We start from the raw sequence: 21,249 nt of genomic DNA on the forward strand, positions 1-21,249 counted from the left end.
TCCTCAGCTCCGCCGTGGCTCAGATATTCAGATTTGGGCTGGGCTGCCATGTGGGCTTGGAGATACTCCGCAGCCGGCTCCTCCCCCGCTCTATTCAGGGCCCGCGAGGAGCCTTGGGATGGCGTTAAAAAAGGAGATTAAGTTTCCTCCAGAGAGCAAAGCTCCTTAAGGGGGTATCTGTGTGCCTCTCAGCCGCCTGGTCAGTGAAGGAGGCGTGAGGGGGGCCTCGCCATGAACTCCGCTGAGACAGTGGAGGGCGGGGGGTGTGGGGTGACACACAAGAGGTGGAGGCAAGGAACTGTGGGAGGCTGACCTGACTCCCACCCCACGATTGACTCCACCCTGACCCTGAATACCGGCTCAAATGCTGATATCAAATCAGACTCACGGCTTTGGGTTCTGGTAGAAAGGATCCCCCGATAAATGAGCTTGAAGGATTTTGCTGTTGTTTGTCTGAGTTATACTACCATATAATATCTCAGGGGTATTTGAGCATCACATGTGCTTTAGAGCATGTGTGTGAGACACAGTATATCCATATACACTCATTTTTAGGCCTCAAAAATCGTCTTCACATGTGGATCGCACATGTAGTGTGGATCAGACTGTTTTTAGTGGTGGACTCAAACTGTAAAAGTCGCCTGAAATGTGTCAATCATAAATCTGGGACACACAAACCTCTACTACATTTCTCATATCCTTAAATAGCCATTCAAAAAGTCACATTTATAAGTATTTAAAATTTGGACGTGAAGGAAGCTGAAATCTATCCTTCAAAAAGCTTTGATTCATTCCTTTGAATCTAAAAAGGCCGAAATAAAAAGCCCTTACACATTCCTTCAGTTGATTAGCAATACTGATGACAGGGTTGAATGGGAGAGGGGGAAAAAAAATCTAATGACTTTTTCAGCTTTGTAGTCGAGCTGAAAAAGCCTTATCTGCTCTATTCAGCAGTGGTCTCTCCTGGGAAGCGAGGATCACTGTGCTGTGGGACTGTCAGGTCCTGCCAATAGCCGTAATGGGCCCTAATTCCACATTAATGCAGTCTAAATGAAGTGTCACAGGAAGATTGATCTGCTGAGGGCGTTGCCTTGATGAAGGCTGTTCTAGTGAGTGGGCGCCTCACTGGACACCTGGTTACCCCGCGCAAAGCCCCAAGGGCCTCGTGAGAAAGCCTGCAGAGGAACCTGTCACGCTTGGCTTTTTGAGTTCACATTTAAAAAGTCTTTAGTATGTTTTTTTTTTTTAAAAAAAATCTGTAACTGAGCCAAAATGAACGAGTAATTTTTCTTGATTCCTTGAAAAAAATGCTGAAGGGATAGAGCTGTCCCGTCTCTAATGTTTTGAAGATCGTCTAATATTTGCTCGGCTCCTTTTCACCAAGGTACGTTTCTCGTCATGTTCTGTTGTCTGACAGGTGCATAGGCCGGATAATGCTGCCAGTGGGAGACTTTGCAGGGAGCTTAAATACAACCAGTCCTCCTACTGTACATATCTAAAACCCCATTTTACTCTTTTCCATTAATAATTCTTGTCCATTGAAATGGATTTCTACTCACTGTCAAGTTTAAACTGCTGCTTTTCCTGTATGTAGAGTATTAGGCTAATCATGCAGTAATTCTAGTTTCTCTATGCTTGTCAAAAATACCTATTTCACCAGATCTGTTTTTCTTATTTTTTTATCTTTACCATAGAAATCCAAGTCAGGTCAAATGATGGTTGTTTATTTCTCTAATTAGCCTGTTTTCTAATTTGGCACTATGACAATATTTACATCTAATTCTAATTAAGTTCATGGTCATTTATCTATGAAATTTCTATGAACAAATAAATAAAAATAAAAGTCAGAGCAGAGTTGAAATGTTCCACTTTATTTTATTAAATTATTATTATTATTATTTTAAATAAAGTAGTCTTTTGTTAAAGAGCTTCTGATTATTACCTTGGAAATATAGTTGCAACCAAAATGTATTTTTGCTTTTGGTCTGTAAAAAAAATTCTTTTAAAAACTTGAAGTTTATTCGTTAGACTCTGGCAGTGCTAGCGTGTAAACAATCTCCTAGAAATTTAATTTACTTTATTTTCTTTTTCATGTGTGACAGCTTCAAATTTTCTCTTGCCTCTAATGATTTTCAGTTTAAATAAGGCCTACAGCCCCTTCAAGGTCCCATTTGATGTTCAAATCACATTCCTGCACTGGTTACATTTAGTCATGAGGCTTACAGCACTGGACACACTTACTTCACATGAAACGCTCCTCCACACTTAATTGGAACTGCATACATGATATTTCACATAGTCATGGCTGTGGAGGAGCGTTAGCAGTGAGCGTGTCAGTCTGTGAGGGAGCGCGCGCGGCAGCACCTAAGAAAGTACGTGCATGCTTTATGTGTGAACCTTCGGCATTAGGAACAGCGGGGCCCTGGATGAGCTTCCCAGGTGACCCAGGAGACTGCAGCGTGTGTGCCGGTGTCAGTTTGATTAACTCTAATACCAGGGTTTTTGGCACATGTGGTCAGGTTAATGAAACTCAGTGAGGAGACACTTTTTTCCTGGTTCCCTCCCCGCCAAGAAGCGGTGGGTGACGGGATGAGGTTCAGCAGCTCGCCCCCCCCTCTCCGCCAACGGGACGGTCTGATACCCTCTTTAGGCGCCAGAGCTGTTGAGATGTATTACTCTTCTGCCAACACATCCCTCCTTCTCCATCACATCCTGGTGATTTTCACTCCATCAATTCATCTTCTAATGATGAGCAGTTTTATTTGCTAATGGGAAAGTATAAATATAAACTTCATGATACACTCTTTAAACAGTGGAAATTATTGTAACAAAAGATATCACAGAAAACTTTTTATTACATGGATGTTTCTCCGAAGGAGCTGAATCCTGGAAACTTCCAGCGGCAAAATCCCACCAATAAAAAGCTTCCTTTAACCACATAAATTCAGTTAAGGTTTTCCGAGGATTGCCAAGGTTATCATGACACCCTAGCCCTCAAAGTGTTTCTCCTTGCTCTCTCTTTCTTCCATGACACAGAACTAGGGCACACCGGAGAATGAGCAACACAATTGGGAGGCATCCTGTCGCTTTAAGAGGGGGACCCATCTAATCTCTCCCGATCCACTCAGGCCCTGGATTTATAAATTTCCTGCAATCTCGGTACTCAAAGCCGTCTTGATTTTTAGAGTGTGTGTGTCTAGTTGTGAGAGAGGAAGTGTAGGACTGGCAAGAGGTACTATTGGGGGGGTTGTGGTTTGTTTGTGCTGTCCTTTAGAAAAAGAGCTTACGGGTTCAGCAGAAGAAACGCGGGGAGCTAATGTGAAGATTTAGGACTTTCTCCGAGGCTTGGCCTCGTCTAAGCTGTGTTTGCTTGAGCCGTTTGTGGGGTCCTGCTCACACTAAACCCAGATTAATATTCCCCCCATATCCAACCAGCCCAGACACCGACTCCCGGCCTCGCTGTCCTCCACCACCCCCCTCTCCTCCCTGCCTTTTCTGGCCGTGATCGTCTCCCTTCCCTAATCCAAGTCCGCTGCCTCTCATCTTGCTCTTTATCTCGTCTAAGTAAGCACCTTTCTCATGGCTTCTTTCCATGAGGGGGAAGCAGCAGGAGGAGCGTAAATATGTTTTCCCTCATCCCTCCTCATTGCTCACTGACCTCTGTGAGGTGTTATTATCAGAGTGACTGCTAAGCCCTGAGATTGCTTTTAGCCAGGTTCACCAGGGGAGAGTAAGAGTGGCTTTAATGGCTCTGTAGTGGTTTACGTGCCACCCAGTGAACACAGACACTTATTGTATTAGGCAAATGCTTCAGTCCTAAAATAAATTGACACACACAAAACTCTGCTGAATTTGAATTTTGTGAACTTTGTTGGGCATTGCAGTTAATATCATGATCAGAAGTGAAAGAACTTCGTCAGATTGAGACAAAAAGCACAACAAACAAATATGGAGAAAGTTCTCATGCGTAATAGCAATAGTGTTCATTAAGGGCTATCGTATTGGACTGTATTGTTCATTTAGTCCACTTGTGTCACTTGCTCTGCCCGTATATTTTCTCAGTAGCAGCCATTTGAGTATAAGTCATGGCTTCACAGTCAAACTATACCCGACTATTTTATATTCATTCAAGAGCGTTAAAACCATTACAACCAGTAGAGCAAACAACATTTTAAGACACGACTGCCTCCTGCTGCTCTTCACCACTCCCGGTTGCCCAGACTCTGCAGACTCTCTCACAAGATTGTCACCAAAAGCCTCCTCTTCTTCCTCTTCTTCTTCCCCTTCCTCTTCTTCTTCTTCTTCTCCCTTTCAGAATCAAGATTGAGGGAAGAATAACAAACGCATTTTGAGCCAAGAGAAAAGGGGGATGAATTTGGCGTGCTAAACAGGCAGGCTAAACCCATTACCTAAGTGTTCTTTATCTTCCCCTATGCTTTTGTTGTTTAATCAGCTTTGTATCTCTCCAAATCCTGGATTGAGATAACAAACAAATGGATGAGCTCAACGTGCAGAGTAGGAAAGCCTTTTTGCTGGCACCTTCGGCTTTGGGGACTATCCCGGTGCTGCACAGTGGTCAGAGGAGAAAACCCAGCTGGGTTAGATTCTTTGATTTCTGGACCGGGCCAACCTCCAGCTCTCCCTGACATTACCTCCTGTATACCTCCTCCCTGCTGTAAGGGAATGGACCTGGGAAGACAGGGAAAGGGGGGGAGTAAAGCTTGAGCTCACAGATTTGCAATCTTTAGCCACAATTTCTCTCCGCTTCTTCTACATAAGAAAAGAAGGATTCTAGATTATCTCTGGCATTCAAAGCCAGGGAGAGTTGAAGACTCGCTGAATACAGAAAGGACTTTGCTGCCTGTATGGCGGTACAATAGCCGCGGTCGTTTTTTTTTTTTTTGTCTCTGGTTGTATGGTTGGCGTCTGTTGCTGCCATATAGTCTTGACCATGAGGACCTGAAAGTAACGATAAACTTTAATTCTGCACAAATTTACCTTAAGTCTTGAGGTTTTCAATGACTTATTGTGGTGCTTTGTGGCTGAGCTCAATGCCTTTCGTTAGATGTCCGTACTTTTGTTGCCTCATTTCATGGTTATTTATTCATGATAAGTTATTCTGTCATGGTGGTACACAAAAAAAAATAAAAACTTGCAAATCTTCCTATGTGTACATATTATACAGATTAAATATAAAATGTTTATTACTGAAGTTTAAAAGTGCAGATCTGAGGATTATCTTACTGTTGGACAGTTAGCCGCTGTAGTTATCTCTCTCAGTTTCCAGTCTTAGGTGCAGTGACGTTTGGGGAATACACAATTACACAGCAAAGTAATGTCATCTTGTGCTTGTTCAGCGCGTTAAAAAAGGCCAGGTCCGTCCCTCTTCTTTGCCGAAGTGCCCGCAAGCAAGGTACTGTATACGTAAGTAATAATGAATTCAGGAACAAGACAACTGTCGAGTTGCTCTGAAGGTTCATCCAAACGGCTCTGATGCATTAGGAAATGAAAAAAAGAGAAGAGAATTAAATACATTTATTTTTGGAAATGAAGGAAAATAATGCGGGAGTAAATGCACAAATAGCTGAAATCACTGGATGACTTAATGAATTCATGCATATAATTGTCATTTAATAATATAGAATCATATATTCTGTCGCATTTGATAAATTAAATGAATGTCTACATTGATTTTTAATATCATTTTGGTGTTTAAGATGTATTGTTAATTTATTTCTTGAATCATTTATTTATTTATTTTCATTTTTGATCCTGGCAGTCCTGCTCCTGTGATTCTCTCCGTTCGACTCTGCAGCAACAAATTTGCCTGTGCAACTGTGTCTTACTGTCACCTTCACTCTACGCTCGCATCTTAAAGATCCAACATGTTGCTAGAATCAAAAAGTACCCAGAGGCATTAAACATTACTGCATCACTTGTCAATACTTCCTGGGCTCAGAAGTTCTCCGGACTGACACCTAAAGTCATCTTTGAAAAAAAAGAATAAAGAAACATGCACGGAAACAATTCTGCGCAGACTGGTGAAAGTGATGATAAGAGTGGGTGCAGGCGACCTCAATGTGCATCTCACAGTTGAATTCCCCCAGGGTAGAGGGGCTCATCGCCACTTCTTGTACCCCCCATCAGCTGCACACACACACACACACGCCTGCAACGCACACGCTCTGACACGGAGTCTGGGAATGCTGAGGAAAATAGCCCTCATTTATTATTGCCACACTCCCTCGACTCGTCCCCTCGGTTCAGCGGGTGCGCCGCCAAAGCACGTCTTCCACCGCCAATGTCACACAATTACCTCTTAACTGCTCAAACAAATAGAGCGACCCGGAGAGTGACATCAAATCAAAACTGTCACAGGTGATTGAGTCTAGTCATCAAGGCAGCCCGCCCGCTACCTGTCAGGAGAGTGAGGGAATGAAAGGAAGAGGGAGAGAAGAGGCAGAGAATGTGATAGCTGCCTTATAATAGACCCCTAATAATGTATAAACACCCCCCCTCTCTTTTTTTTTTGCACCTCTCATATTAAAGTTGGGCGCAGAGTGCGCGGTGCCCTCCTTTTCAGCCGCTCTCCTCCCTCTCGAGACTCAGGATGGAGAGAAATGGCTGTGAATGGAGTAATGATAGGGAAAATGATAGAACGGAGATTGAAATTTCCATCCTCTCTGAACCATGCCGGCTCTGCTGCTGGAAAGACATTGGCTGCTAATGGGGTTAGATCACATGCATGAGAGTTTGAGGCCTGAGCGATGTTAGCTGCTCATACTCCAGACGCAGATTAAAAAAAAAAAAAAAAACTTTCTGAAAAGAAATACTCCCTTAAGTTTTGGGGATAGATTGTGACGTTCCCCAGACCCCAGGTTCATCCAAACCGCATGGGTTTCACTCTACACCAGAGGCAGATCAAGGAACCAGCTGATAGTTCTTGTGCAACTGCGACGCAGAGGACGCAGACAGACAAATGGTGCACCAGAGGAAAAACAAACATAGGATGAGCGAAGGGTTGAGCAAGAGCAAGCCAAGGGGACATTAGGGACATGATGATGTTGTCAGTGTCTGATGTAAATTGGAGAATGACACAGTCAACAGACATGGCTGGCTGCTCGCTGCAGGAAACACGCCGGGGCCGTGACACTGACAAATGGAATATTTCGGGACTTAATCAGAGGAAATGGGGTTTGGTCTGCAGGTGACACAAGTCCCGCTCCAGCGCTCACAAAAAGAAAACTGATTGCCTGCCTCCAAACCCCCACCATCTCTCTATTTCTCTGGGTCTGTCTGTCTCTCTGCCGCCTATCTGACTCTCACTGTGTTCCCCGTCACTCCAAGGGTCTACCGCGAGCGTGTAGTACACAGTTAGATTCAATCAGAGATAGCCTGTGAGAACTGTGCTGCTAAAGTCAAGCTGAACCACAAAACAGAGAAAAGTGCTCAGTTCTGTGGGGACTTTATTAAGAAAAAGTCTAGGAAACAGAAATAAATCGGACTAGTCATCAGCGCTTAACCTTAGCATAGTGTTAGCTAATTACCACTAAGTCAAAGCCTTTGTGTCTGAATCAAAGACTTTGTATTTCTGTATAAGTGAATGATGAGACAAGCTACCGGTGCTATCGCTAGGTCATGGTATCGCCAAAGTCATTACGCCTCATCTTCTACAGTAGAACCATGAATACGTGGACAAACCCCCACGGTGATCCATTCAAATGTTGTTCAGATATTTCAGTCTGGAACAAAGACACAGACGCCTGAAGCCACGCTAAAGACCTACAGTACTGAACGGTCAACACAAACCACATAAATTGTGTTCCACTGACATCTACTTTGTGCGTACAACAGTACAATAACACTGTGTCCCGACACACTGCGCTTTGTTTGTCTCACTGCGCCGCAGGTTACCGCAAAGATGCATAGGAACAGAGATTGATTTCCCTGTTTATAACCTGAGGAGAGGTGAAGGCATCCTGGCTTAGGCAGGAGGACGAGAGCTGGAGGAAGGGAAACAGGAGAGAACGCCTTTAGGAGGAGAGATAGGTTTATTTCACTTTATGCAGAAGTCTTTGTCTAGAAGTTAGTTCCTAGACCACATGCCAGGAAAGACCATCCTGCTTGACAATTAGCCTGGTATTAAACTGCCACCCAGACAGAAAGGAGCACCAAAAGGAAAAAAGAAACTGAATTCCGTCTCCTAACTCCTCTATTTCCAGGATGTGGCATGGCAGTGCCACCAGAAGCTGAGTGCGACCATGAGATTGGTGATTTGGTGCCTCAAGTCCAACAGTCCCACGCCGAGTATGAATCACGGCAAGGGGCCGCTGCCCTGTCACAGCAGCTGCAGATCAATGATAATTACCACCTTGACATGAGTACGCTTATTACTGAACAGGATCAGGGACAGGAGCCCGAGCTGCGGTGGCCGTAGGGCCCGATCGATAGTCCAGGAATAATGGCTCTCTGGGGCCCTAGATTGGACTTTGCCACTAAACAAGCCATTACAGCCGCACGCATGACAGCTTAGGTCTAGATATGCGTCCTAACTCTCCTTCTCCTGAAGGCTTCTCTCTCAGAGCCCGCCTCACTATGGCTCCCACATGCATCAGTACTCAATCTTGTCATGGACTGTTATGGGCAGGCGAGACACATGCCTCTGGCTTTGAGACGTGTTAACCAGAAGTGAGTGATTAGGGGAAGCATGCTGCTACAACACAATGTGCTCCTGTGCAACACACCGGAGAAAGGGGCCTTGCAATGTGACCTGATGATTGCCACTGAGTACTGAGATCAAACACAGCTGCACCGGTGTGCGCACACATGAGCGTACACACAAACAAAACACACACAAAAGCAAGCACATCAACACGTATAAGCGATGCTGATCCGTCTATGGCAGCCCTCATCTTCTTTTCTCTTTGATTTTTACCATTTCCCTCCTCCAGATCCCTTGTTTTTTTCCCTCTCCTTTTTTAATCCGGTCATACCTGTAATCGGGCTCTGCGACAGGAAACTTCAGAGAATCAATTAGTCCTCGCCTCATCCGGGAGCCAAGACGATTCCTCTCGACTTGAGCCGCAAACTCCTTCTATCAGGAGTCATTCTGCCTGCCTAACACCCAGACTCCTCTCTCCTGAGCCCGGATAGGTTTGACTCTAAGCCTCTAAAACGTTGACAACCCAAAGCGCCTTTCTCTCGGCAAGCCCTAACCGCCTGCCTCACCCCGGCCCCTTCTCCTCTTTCTAACCGTCAGTGCTACCAAATAAAGAAGGATTTGTTTTTCCCCAAAGCAGCACTGTGATAATAGTGCTCCATTATGGCGTTTCATCCACAATTAAATAAACAGTTCTTTTGAAAGGAATCCAGCTACATCTTATGGTGAAGTTTGATAAGAGTCGCTAGGAGAGGAGAAGACTGCAGGCCCTCCTTTGTCCCGGGAAAGTTGCCCACTGAAGGGGCAGCACTGTGTTTTTAAATGCCGCCACACGGCACAAAGGAAAATGCGAACCTGGGACTCTTCTGCCAACTACGGCAGGCCCTCGAGTGGAGTCTGGAACAAACAGAACATTGAGGGGTCAGATTTAATACTCCCGCCCCAGCCTTTTGTATTCAGATTAAAGACTAAGGAGGATTTGCAGGAGCCTGGAGTCTCTTGTTAAAAGACTGTGTTCTCCACTTAACCTGCAATTTACCTGTCACTTAAGCCCGCTGCAGCGATCATCCACACCTCTGGAAGTGAAAGGGGCTGTTATTTTTCGCCTGTTATTCAGAACTCCAAAAGAAAGGCTTTATGTTCACATGAGCCGGCGTAAGTGGCATAATGAATTCTTTGACAGATGCTGATTAAAGCAGCGGCAGTTTGTGAAAGATACTTAACACTTTAGAAATAAATGAGATCGCCACCAGCGCCAACATACTCGCGCACACGCGGGTTTTTTTTTTTTCTCCTAATAAACCAGAAATCACTTCTTGACCAGCCGGCCCATTCTGATGAGGTGTGTATTCTCTTGAGCGTCGTGAAAGAGATGCCTGCAGGACACGGGGCTGAAACACACCGTGAAGCCTCTTTACTTGATTTGTACTGCCGACCCTCCTCATCTGCTCTACTGAAAAGTCCCACCATGGAAACCTGACCTTCTTTTTCCCCTCCGTAACCCTCTCTCGCACAGGCCGAGCATTATTCATCTCACCCAAACCTATTGAGGGGAATGAACGAAACTGCCGTCATCATTCTACCCCCGGCCTCATCCATTTCATCCTCTCCTGTGAGTTGTCTTGCCCTCCGCTGGACGGCCATAACGTCATTCTAAATCTTCCTCCTGAACAGAACTTTCAAGGTCCATGGTAGCAGTAAAGTGGACCATTCGTTTTCACAGCACAGCCAAAAGGAGTAATGGGAGTGATGTTGAGACATTATCAGTCACTCAGAGGCTGCCAAAGCTCTGTGAGTCACTCCTGGACCCCTTTTTTTTTCTTTTTTTTTCAAACAAGCATGTGCAGATGCCCACCAAACAGCCGCCGCGGCTCTTGATGGAGCTTTACACAAGTCTTTGATACGTCCCTTAATCTCCACTAAACTATCCCACTGGTTTTAACACCCTTACGCATTAGCCTATGTCTTATAACTTAAGAGTTTATCGTTATGCACTAAATTTAGACGCCCTTACTTAAGACTCAAGGGAGCTTGGGAGATGTGTGCATGCAGCGTGCAAAATTATAAACCTTCCAGAAACGTAACAAAAGGGACGGGAGAGCGTTCATTGTTTTAGAAATCTGTACCTTATTCTGCAAATGAGCCGTAACAGATTTGAGCAGTTTGGAGGAACAATCATCTGGATGGAGGAGATGGTCTGTGCGGACAGTCAAATCAAAAGAAGGCAAATCTCTCTCCAAGGGAAGGGCAGGCCCAGAAACAAAAGTCACTCATCTCCTGGAAGCCTCTTCTTGATTTCCATGTGTTAAAGAGGATCACTGTTTAGTGTGCTTTATTTTTAGAAAGCCTCCTCCATCCTCTTTTGCTTTCTTTTTCCTCATCCCCTCCTCCCTCCTCTCAAAGAAACCAGTTTTCTCTGGTGCCCGTGAGAGTTGCCTTCTTTATTCTGGAGGAGCCCACCTGTCCACCTGCACATCAAACCCATCCCTGGTGGCCGCCTGTGTTAAATTCCAAAGTTAAAACCCATTACCGAGCTATCAGCCCGCTCGTAATGCTGTCTAAAGACCTCATTTCCCTAAGTGTCCACCCCGTCAGTCACCGGAGACCCCATCAGCTCGACCGTTCGTGTCCGAGGGTCCTGGCTGCTCTGAGGCGTCGCCGCCACCGTCTCCGCATGTCCTCATCAAAAACAGGATAGAACGCTCAATCTCTAAAAATATGTCAAGGCAAAGTGACTGGGGACACAGGGGGTAAGAGACTTTGGAATGAAAGTGCCGGGTATTTCATTTACCATATCCACTCTATTAGTCAGAGCGGTGCAGTCAATCAGGGGCCCCCATTTTGATTCGAGGGGAGTCGGGGGAGAGAATTGGGACACGGCAAAATGGCTGACGGTCACGGCGTGGCTATTCCAGCTCAGCCCAAATCATTTTGAGGAGTTGGTGTGTATAAAATGGATTTGATACCACACGGATCCAAAACGGCACTGCCTGTCCTTGTTAACCGAAGAGGAAGCGCCGAGCATGTGCAGGTGACGAGAGAGGGCAAGGTTGAGCTGGACGGGGTCGAAGCTGAAGGTGTGTGTTAGCGTGCGTGCGTGCATGTGTGTGTGTGCGCTGTATGCTCACTGTCTCCTCTCCGGGTCTCCCAGTGTACCTTTCTGTGAAATGATTTGGTAAATATGGAAAGGGGCCCCTAGGCCACACAGGCCCGGGCCCTCTTTAGGAGTGGATAATTGACTCCTTTTCCTCCTTGATAATTCATCGCTTGCATATGCCAGCTAATACATCAGCTGAAAACTGCCCTGTCCCTCATCTCCCCTGACACGTGCACACACCACTACCCAGAGGACTGAGCGACTGTGGAAAGGCTGAGCATAAAAAATGGGGATGACAAATGGGAGCACTTCTAGATCTATGAATGAATTATGTCTTCTAAATACCTTGAGCAGAGGCAACTGTCAGCCGGCGTCTATACTAATCTGGGACAAAATATGACCAGCTCCGCATTAAAAAGGAGGGAGCAGGGCTGCTAGAGAATGAGGCGAGAAATGAATGAGCAATCAGGCCATTAAAATGTGGTGTCTGATTCAGCTTTGGTGGACATTTGCACATTTATCATGAGATGGAAATATCCTCCCCCTTTTGTCATTTTAATACGGCCCCTTCCATTCAAATAGATTAGGATTATTCCAACAGGACAGAGATATCATTTGTTTTACAATAGCAGAGTCAGCACTCACAACAGTCATTAGGAATTAGATGGAGCCGGCCCCTGTTTGGAGGGACGCAAATGGAGAAGAAGGATAAAATTAATGGCACTTCATTTCAAGAGGTGGGGTGTTAAACACCTGCTCTACCCGGCAACAGAGGCAGGACGGAAAGACAAATGGCTCGAATAAGACGCGGGAGCAAACCATTTAAGAGCCGCGCCTGTGTATAAGAATTTCAGCGTATATATGAGGCACGTTGGGTCACTCACCTGGTGATGATTATGTTCACACAGGGGGTCAAAGACATGCTAACCTTGCTATTGTTCTATCTTCTGGTTAGCTGGGAATGTAGTGTATTACCTGTGGGAAATGTATTTTTCAGAGGGAACCTGGCTGAGGTTCAGGGCCGCCGGAGGATCACCGCATCCCTCTGAAACGCAGTGAGCTGCGGGCGGGAGGAGGCCCAAGGACGGCGCAGCAGTGCAGCCGGGAACTTTCTAAGATCAGTTAGAGGCCGTGATGCGTTCACAGCCCCCACACCGGGGACACTCCCACTCATCCAATCAAATAAGGAATTCGATTAAATTTGCAGTGAGTTCATGCAGCTCAGAGGATTGCACTTAGAAAGAAAATAAAACTTCTTTATCAACAAAAAAAATTGACTGTGTCCGGGTATAAATACTTCCAAATGATTTAATTATATATCATATATTATAACTAAATTGTGTTTTTTTTTTAATGTCTTTTTCATTTGCATTAATTACTGTAATACCCATTAGCGACTTTCTAAACTTATGCTTTAAGACATCTTAAAATATTTAAATATAATTTTGTCTGGTTTAATTTTTCCTAAAAAAAAAAAAATCACATCACATCTAAACAAATAAATAAATTTTAAAACTTAAAAAATTCTGGTGTAATCACACTGGACACCTCACCTCAGCCTTGATCTGAAACTATTCAATCTAAATATAATAATTAATTCAGCTTTAAGGTGAGGAAAAAGTAAATGTTCATTAGAAAAAATGCCAAACTGTAGGCTACATGCGAGAGAGATAAATAAAAAAAACAGAACGCATTTTGGATGTTAAATCTGTTTTACCTATTTAAACAACTGCATGCTTTTACAAAAGACCTTAAATGAAACATTTGAGGGCTTTTAAAAATATATATTTCCTCATCTTACTTGTATCAGTGAGGGCAGATGGAATAATGACAGCAAATGGTTGCATTAGCCTGTGTTTATTGGTGCACCTACACAGTGACAAAGTTTTTTTTATTATCTTTTTTTAATATTTTTGTAAACATGTTGGGCCCGGTTTCCATTTTAAATCAGATGTTACACAACACCCAGCGTGTTTCTTTCTCACCTCCAGAATGAACATGGCCATCTTTACCTGAGTCAGGAACAACGATAGTGCCCTCTAGTGTCAAACTACAGTATTTCAATCTCTAATCTCATCGTCCTGTTAAAATTTGGAAACGATGTGATGAACTGTGAGTTTGATGGTTAATTTATTACCGAGCCTGACAATGACTGTGATTCAACAATAACAATGTTAAAATGATCAATCTTTAGTGAGTCAGTGCAAACACCCAAAAAGAGGAGAAACCTGGAAGAAGAAACTTCAGGATTTATGAATGTGAAGTTGTCTCATTACTTGTCCTTACTCTGACATCCTCCACTGTCTTCTCTCCACAAGGTGGGGTCTCAAGACTAGATGTATCTAATATCAGTGGAGCTGAATTCTATTTTATTTTGTCTCTGAATGAAATTATGAAGCGCCACGAACAATCATTTATTGAACTGTTGCACAGAACCCCATTTCATTGTACGCTCAGTGAACACGGCGCTCTCTGTCTAATGAGAGGGAGCTATTTCCATAAAAGTAATAGCCTTCGCTGCAGCCTTTTGTGAATCATTCAGCTCTAACTGACACTTATGTGATTACGAGCCTTCAGCCTCAGTAGCAACATTATTAAATTCACAAATCATTATTTTAATGAGTGGGGTGGGATGAAATAAAGATTGCCTCGTGAAATTACAGCTATTTTATGTATTTATCAATTGTTCAAGACCGTGTTTTTCTGACAGTGATATCTGATAAGTGCTTAATCTGAAGAACAAGATGCTAGTGTGGCTCCAGCATGATAAAATAGACTTGAGGGTTTGTGTTGTCCTCATGAGAAACATGTAAAAATACTAAAATAAGAAATTCTCAGTGTTTTATTGCAACTGGATTTGCTCCGCCATCCCTCAGAAACACGACTTGTTACTCTTTTGGTAAATTTATTTCAAGACTCTCGTCTCCTCTATGTCTGACACTGATACAGACTGAGTTCAGCCATTCATGAAGATGAATCGTATCATACTGAGACACAACACGATCAGAGTTTAAGAATTCCTGCAGTTTTAGCATAAACTCAAGTCTGTTGGATCTAAAAATGAAAGAAGTGACAAATACATTTTTTCCACTTTTTAGAATTTGTCATTTATCATGTACAAATTTGAAGACTTTATAGTTTCTTTATCTAGCTCAACCGAACCGTTGCTGCACCAACTAGCACAATTATGGAGCTAATTAAAATTTTTATACTAAATTATAGTAGTATTCTGAATGATCCAGGATCAGAATCACAAACCTAAAGTTGCAAAATGTCCATGGAGGACACCTGACCCAAACCTAAGCTGAATCCTCATCAGCTTTAAAGTTTCTTTAATGCAAGGATTTCCAGGGCCATGGTTCTGAGTGCTTGTCCCAAAAGCAGTGTTTTGTGTTTGTTACACACAGAAAGATTCCTTTTGGGGCAGATTCTGCCATTCGAAGTACCAGTCCCAATTGTTTGGAATCCACCTGTACTCTGTCAGGTACTCTACTGCAGTCACGTTACTTGATTCCCTACACATGACAAGCCTCAGCAACAGACACTATCATGAAAAACAGGATCCCTGCAGAATGCAAGCAGAGAGGTCCACTGATGACGATGACTGGGTCAGGAGTGACATGTAAGCTTTAAATACATTAATGTGATATTATTGTCTCTGCTATTGTTCTTACTATGTTGTGGACAACTTGAATGAGGGTGTGCATGCATCCAAGTTAGGATCTGTGCCTTATTTAGTGTCCTAATTCACACGCAGGTTAAAAATAAATTATATATTTATAATAAAAACTCTCTTTCCTCTTCTTTTACACTCAGCTTTCATGTGTACTGTGGAACAAATAAAATAATTTTTCCAATTTCCAATTAAATTTCCATCTGTAATTCTGACTAAAACCCTGTCTGCTTCTGTCAGTTTGTGTTACCTATGATAATATGAATTTCAAATTAAAAACAGATGTAGTGAGTCCCTATGTCCACAAAAGGTGTACTGATTGGTGGTTGACTGTTTTATATATGCATAAAACTTCTACCTAATACATGCCAAATATCAAATTCAGAACCATCACAAATGTATATTTTCCAGCTTTCTTGGTTCCTTAAAATGCAGCTGCTGAGGTGCCAGCCATTTTTTAATTGCAGAGCTCCTGTTGCACATGTCACTGCCAACCAATAACAAACCGCTTAGAAGGCCAGGCCAGCTTCGGGTTTCAGCTCTGTAGCTTATATTGATTTTTAAATATCCATTGGAGACTCATTTCCCAAACAGAGGACAAAAATGAACCAACAGGTCTTAAGAGTGTGGCGATTGCCCATTTCAGTGATGGCTTCTGTTATGTGCTGGTTGAGATGCTGCAGCCTCGTTGTCACAGCAGAGCGGTTGCTGATGCAGAGCAGAGAAATGTTCTGCACTGACGGTCTGAAGCACAGGCTCAGATCTGCTTTCCAGAACAGTCATGCCTCACTGTTTCCTTTTCACTGTTGTACACGTACGCTTCCTTACAAACATTAGTAAATTAGTAAATTAATCATTAGTAAAATGTATTAAAAGTAAAAGTAAAATGGCTCCTGTAGTGGCTGTATTATACAAATGCCATTATATGTCAGGACAGGAAAATGGAAGGAGACACCACTTAGACAACACAGCCTTGACGACTCTCCCCAAAAGGTTTCACCCCCATGCAAACCTTGACTTTGGAGTTTCTGGCCTTTAATGGGTCATTGAAAAAATAAATAAAAAGGATGTACCACCCAGGTTAATCTGAACACCATCCACTAAGTGCAGGTGAGATATGGGTCGTTACAGATCCTACGCATGTGATCTTCTTCTGGACACCACACATAGGATGGCAGAAATTGCTTGATTCCAATTCCTTTGCTGTAGCTTTCTTTTTAAAAGTCCCGGTTGTTTAGCCAGAAAACAAAATCAGAACCCCAATCTACTAATTTGTGGATCCTAACACATACCCAAATAACACCAGAGAGATGAAGGGAGGCACTCTCAGAGATGTCAATGAGATGGCTTCTTCCTCTTCTCGACATCTGTACATATACACGGTGTTACCTCCGTCAGTGTGATATGGACGCTTGATTACCACCAATTTAAGAGTCTGGTGTATTAGTGTAATCACCATGGGACATCAAGGATGCACTTTAGGTGAGTTTGTCTTCAGTGAACTTTATTAGAACTTCACGTGCTGTGCATCATCATCATGATATTCAGATACTTAGCAGGTATATGGGTGTGTTGTTCTGTAACCATTTAAAATAAAGACATAAATAGACATCGGTTACATCTGAGGTATAACAACAGCAGACACACTCCACTCCACCTTATTGGAAAGGTGTCCACAGTTAACACACACCAAGTAAATTAGTTACTGCTATACGAGACATTATGCATCCCTTAATACTATAACACAGTAATAAAATAACATAAGAAAGCTTATTATTTCTATGAATGATTCCTATGTTACTTAATATCTGCAAACAGAACTTATTTGTCAATGGATGCACACAGACCACCACTGACCAAACCAACTCTGTAATGATCAAGGTGTCCCGGCTGCTTTTATGTCCCACACTGTCTGAGCAGCAGAAAAGGATCCCAACTATCATCTGCTATGAGCAATTAACCAATAAGCTATTGAACCAATCAGGGCGCAAGGTGGGCGGGGCTTAACAGGAGGAATGGCAGCTGAAACTGATGCAAATAATACAATCAACACAAACCCATATTTACACACTTGATTTCACACCAAAGCCCTGAGTTTCTTGTTGCTCCCCTGTTTTATTCTTTGTGTAGATCTGAGGGAAGTTAAGGTAACTCACCTGACTCTGTAGCCTTTTGAAAGTTTGTATATTGTTTCCTATTTCCTAACTGCTGTCCACTGTGCCCCAGGCTAGAGGCCTGCTAGACCAATGTCGGCGTAACCCAACGTGTCACCAGTCTGTCCTGCTCTACCTCGATCATTCATCTCCATCCCACAACCTCACTAAGCAATTCGAAAATCCATGATCCATCCTGCTTTTGGGACAAAAGCTGTCCTAACAATGAAACAGCTCTCTGCCAATGTATCATTATTACTGGACGTGTTTTCCCCTATGTTGGTGATCTATTTAAAATATGACACCATTACATTATGAATTAAAAATGACTGGCCCATAAAATTAATAAAAGTCAAGTGTTCTTTCTGCTGAATGTGTAATATCAGAGGTAAAGCCCTAAAATGCACGATAGTTTTAATACCGTTTATGTATGAATTTAAGGGAGATTTATGCTTTAAGTGGGAAAATGATCTAAAATTTAAGTTTAAAAAATGTGGACTTATTATTTAGTGTAAAACTTGCTTAGCTCCTGCACACATTTAAAGCCATCTCTGCACTGAATTAATCCCATTGTGCTGTTCTTCAGAGCAACACGACCTCATTACTAGTTTAGTAAAATGAATGCAGGTTGCCAAGACCTGTCTCTTTATAGAAGCACTATCAGTTGTATTTTCAGACACCCACACAGCACTGCCTGCAGCTATTCAGAAAGCTTGCTACATACACACACACAGAAGAAAAAAAAAACACTACAGTAATAGCAGGCAGAGGCTGTTGCGTTTACCTTTTCCAGCGGTTGAGCCGTGTGAGGGGATCACATTGTGTGCCTTAGCTGTATCTGTGGACAGCAGACGTATAATGCTGAGTAAACAGGGCTCTCGCTTTCGCCGGCAGCTGTTGGGTCAGATGCCAAGTGATGGGCAACATGTTAGGAGGGAGCTGTTTGCACTGTCGCCACTGCCGCTTTTCAGATAACAAATGAATTATCTTCACAGCCTGCCACCTTTCTTCAGAGGCTGAAAAGCGTGTGCTATTGCTTTTTTATGGCGTTGTTTTTTTTACGCGTGCGACAAAGAGCCATAATCAAATCCTCATCAAGTCTCAGTCGATACTTTATTGAAGTTTTCTGAACGCACCCTGCAACGTACGCCGAAGCAAAATGACACGTTTGTTTACAAAGTGCACAGGCGTCCCAAACATGTGGTGACATTTGTGGTAACAATTATGATCACGACGCCGAAACAACAGGCACAGACAAGCACGCAGAACATTAACTTGTTACTGAATACACGGCTCAAGGTTGCAGCATTGCTCACAGCAGCTGATGCAAGCAGAGAAAGAGAATACTTATGAAAGGGTGGGAAAACCTGTAGCTGAGATTCACCAGGCTTACGCACCGACAGCAGCTATTAAAACTCAGAGAAGCCTCGCAGGACACACTCATCCTCCTTCCATAAGGTGACAAGCACTAACACCTGTCAATCCACAGGACATGAATAGAGGATAATCAGCCTTAAATGGATGTTTCATACAACAGGAACTACACAAACACTCACTTGGATTAAGGTATCATATCCATTCCTGTTGCTGCTACTGGCAAGGTAATGTGCATCTTGGAACAGAGCAATAAACATATAAGAACATCCTGAACACACTGAATAAGCTCCTTTTCCATTGATCATATTTACAAATAACAATCAATCCTGTGAATCACAACCAACTCAGACAGAAAGCCCGTGCTACGTAGCAGATGTGTTCTGCTCAGGCAGCATCTGTGCAGAAGGGCTCTCCTTGCTTGGTTTATCTCCAGTGACCTCCACGTCACAGATCTCTGATATGTCCAGCTCACCGACTTCATCCTGGCAGGAAGGCGGGACAGCGGCGGCGGCGGCGGCGGCTGTGTCCCCGTGACTGGAGCTGGACTTCTGAGAGGAGCAGGGGGAGTTGGTGGGGCTGAGCTGGACGGCCGTTGTGTCCTGAAGGGTGTGCTCGCTCGTCTCCATCTCAAAAGCTGCCGCCCCCATCCGCATCAGCTCCCACTTCTCGCCTCCTTTGGCCTTCCTGGCCATGTGTGCCGGAGGTCTCCTGCTGACCACGCAGCAGGCCGTGAAGAAAGCCAGCGCCACCAACAAGAGGAGAGGCCCGATGATGATGGGGGGGTTGCGAGTAGGGATGAAGGTGAGGGCGAAAGCTCCCACCAGGGTGATGTTGATGCCCGCCAGCATGATGCACAGGCCGCAGGCGCAGCACAGGGCCGGGGAGGGCAGGCTCTGGTGTCGCAGGCCCTGCTGCTCAGGGGTCTTCTTGGGAGGAGATGCTCTAGAGGATTTTTCAGGTAACACCATGTTTCACGAGAGCTTTGGTGGTCAAATGAATGACTGATCACATCACTTAAGACAGAGATGATGGTTAGGAGAGTGAATAGGAAGAGCAAACAAAATGCATTTTGGAAACTGAAGAGATTTCTTTAACTTTAAGCTTCTTTTAAAATCATTTTATCCTCTGTAAAGATTCTCAGCAGTGAAGAAATCAAGAAACCTCAAACAAGCCTAGTTGCCTTCAATATAGCTGTTTTTCTACTAATTCAAAGATTTAACACCTTAACATGCCTAAAAGTAAATAACATAGTTGAACAGAATAAGGAAAAAACACTTAAAATGCAAAGTGATCCTGTGTATTTATAACAAAGTGATTCTTTAAGTCACATTTTCCTCGCTCCTGGCCACTTGCCCGAGTAACTGAGTAAAACCCGATGCAAAGACCTTATAATACACCATTGTGAGTGTCACTAACCTTAGATCATAACGCTGTTGGGTGTTTCGCAGTGTTTCGTCCGTCCATCATGCTGTGCAGGAGTCGCTGAGTTGGCTGTGATCTCTTCCTCCAGCCGGTGAACAGAAGAGTGAACGGCTGCTGCGCCGCTCACTTCTGGCCGCTAGGGGCGCTGCATAGCTCTTTAAAACAAATCATCCAATCAAATCGGGCCTATGAAGTGATTAAGGTTTTGCGTGTATGCACTGAACAAATCAACACCTGACACACTGAGGCATGATGGCACAGAGCATCTTTCTGCCTCTTCTTAATCTGTTATTTATGATCTGATTTTTACAGTTGGGTCATCTGGGTATGTTATGATGCTTTCTGGGTATCAGCTACCACACGCTACGCTCGCTCCTCTTCATCTTTTGCTTTCAGAGAAACAAGAGGGTTGCTATCTTTCTTGTCAGTGTGTGGGCAGGTTAATGACACCCTCTTCCTGTCGCCTCGCCCTCCTATCAGGCTTCAAGAGGACCCTTGTACAATTGCCAACAGAAAAGAGACACATTTGCTCCTGAATGGGAGCTTGCAGTAAGAAATTATGCAACACAGCTTAGACAAGAGAGGATATTGAAGATCTTTTTTTTTTTTTTTTTTGTTATTGGGAACACAGCATGCCAGAAAAATATGCTCTACACACACGAGAGCTTTATGCACAGGACCCCATACAGAGAGTTAGCACAGGCTAACTCAAATATAATGGTTGTACACTTTTATCATGTGTCCTAATTTTCCATAGCGCTGAGTCAACTGTAAGGCCTTGGTCCATTTATTGGGATCTTTTCTCTGTGTGAAAGCCAAAACTATTAGACTGTATATCTAAGCTTAAAACATTCTCCAAACTAGAACT

General features: G+C 43.6%; 1 protein-coding gene across 1 annotated transcript; it reads right to left on the reverse strand.

Moving 5' to 3' along the window:
* Window positions 1–18,836: 18,836 nt before the first annotated feature.
* On the reverse strand, window positions 18,837–19,927 carry LOC311490344 (transmembrane protein 275-like; the record flags this gene model as incomplete). Its single annotated transcript, XM_084547788.1, has 1 exon — window positions 18,837–19,927. One exon carries the CDS (start codon window positions 19,925–19,927, stop codon window positions 19,322–19,324), a length of 606 nt encoding a protein of 201 aa, XP_084403914.1. The 3' UTR covers window positions 18,837–19,321.
* Between the last annotated feature and the right edge of the window lie 1,322 nt (window positions 19,928–21,249).

The sequence above is a fragment of the Chelon labrosus genome (genome assembly GCF_963514085.1).
Source record: "Chelon labrosus genome assembly, chromosome: 7".
NCBI classification, from domain to species: Eukaryota; Metazoa; Chordata; class Actinopteri; order Mugiliformes; family Mugilidae; genus Chelon; species Chelon labrosus.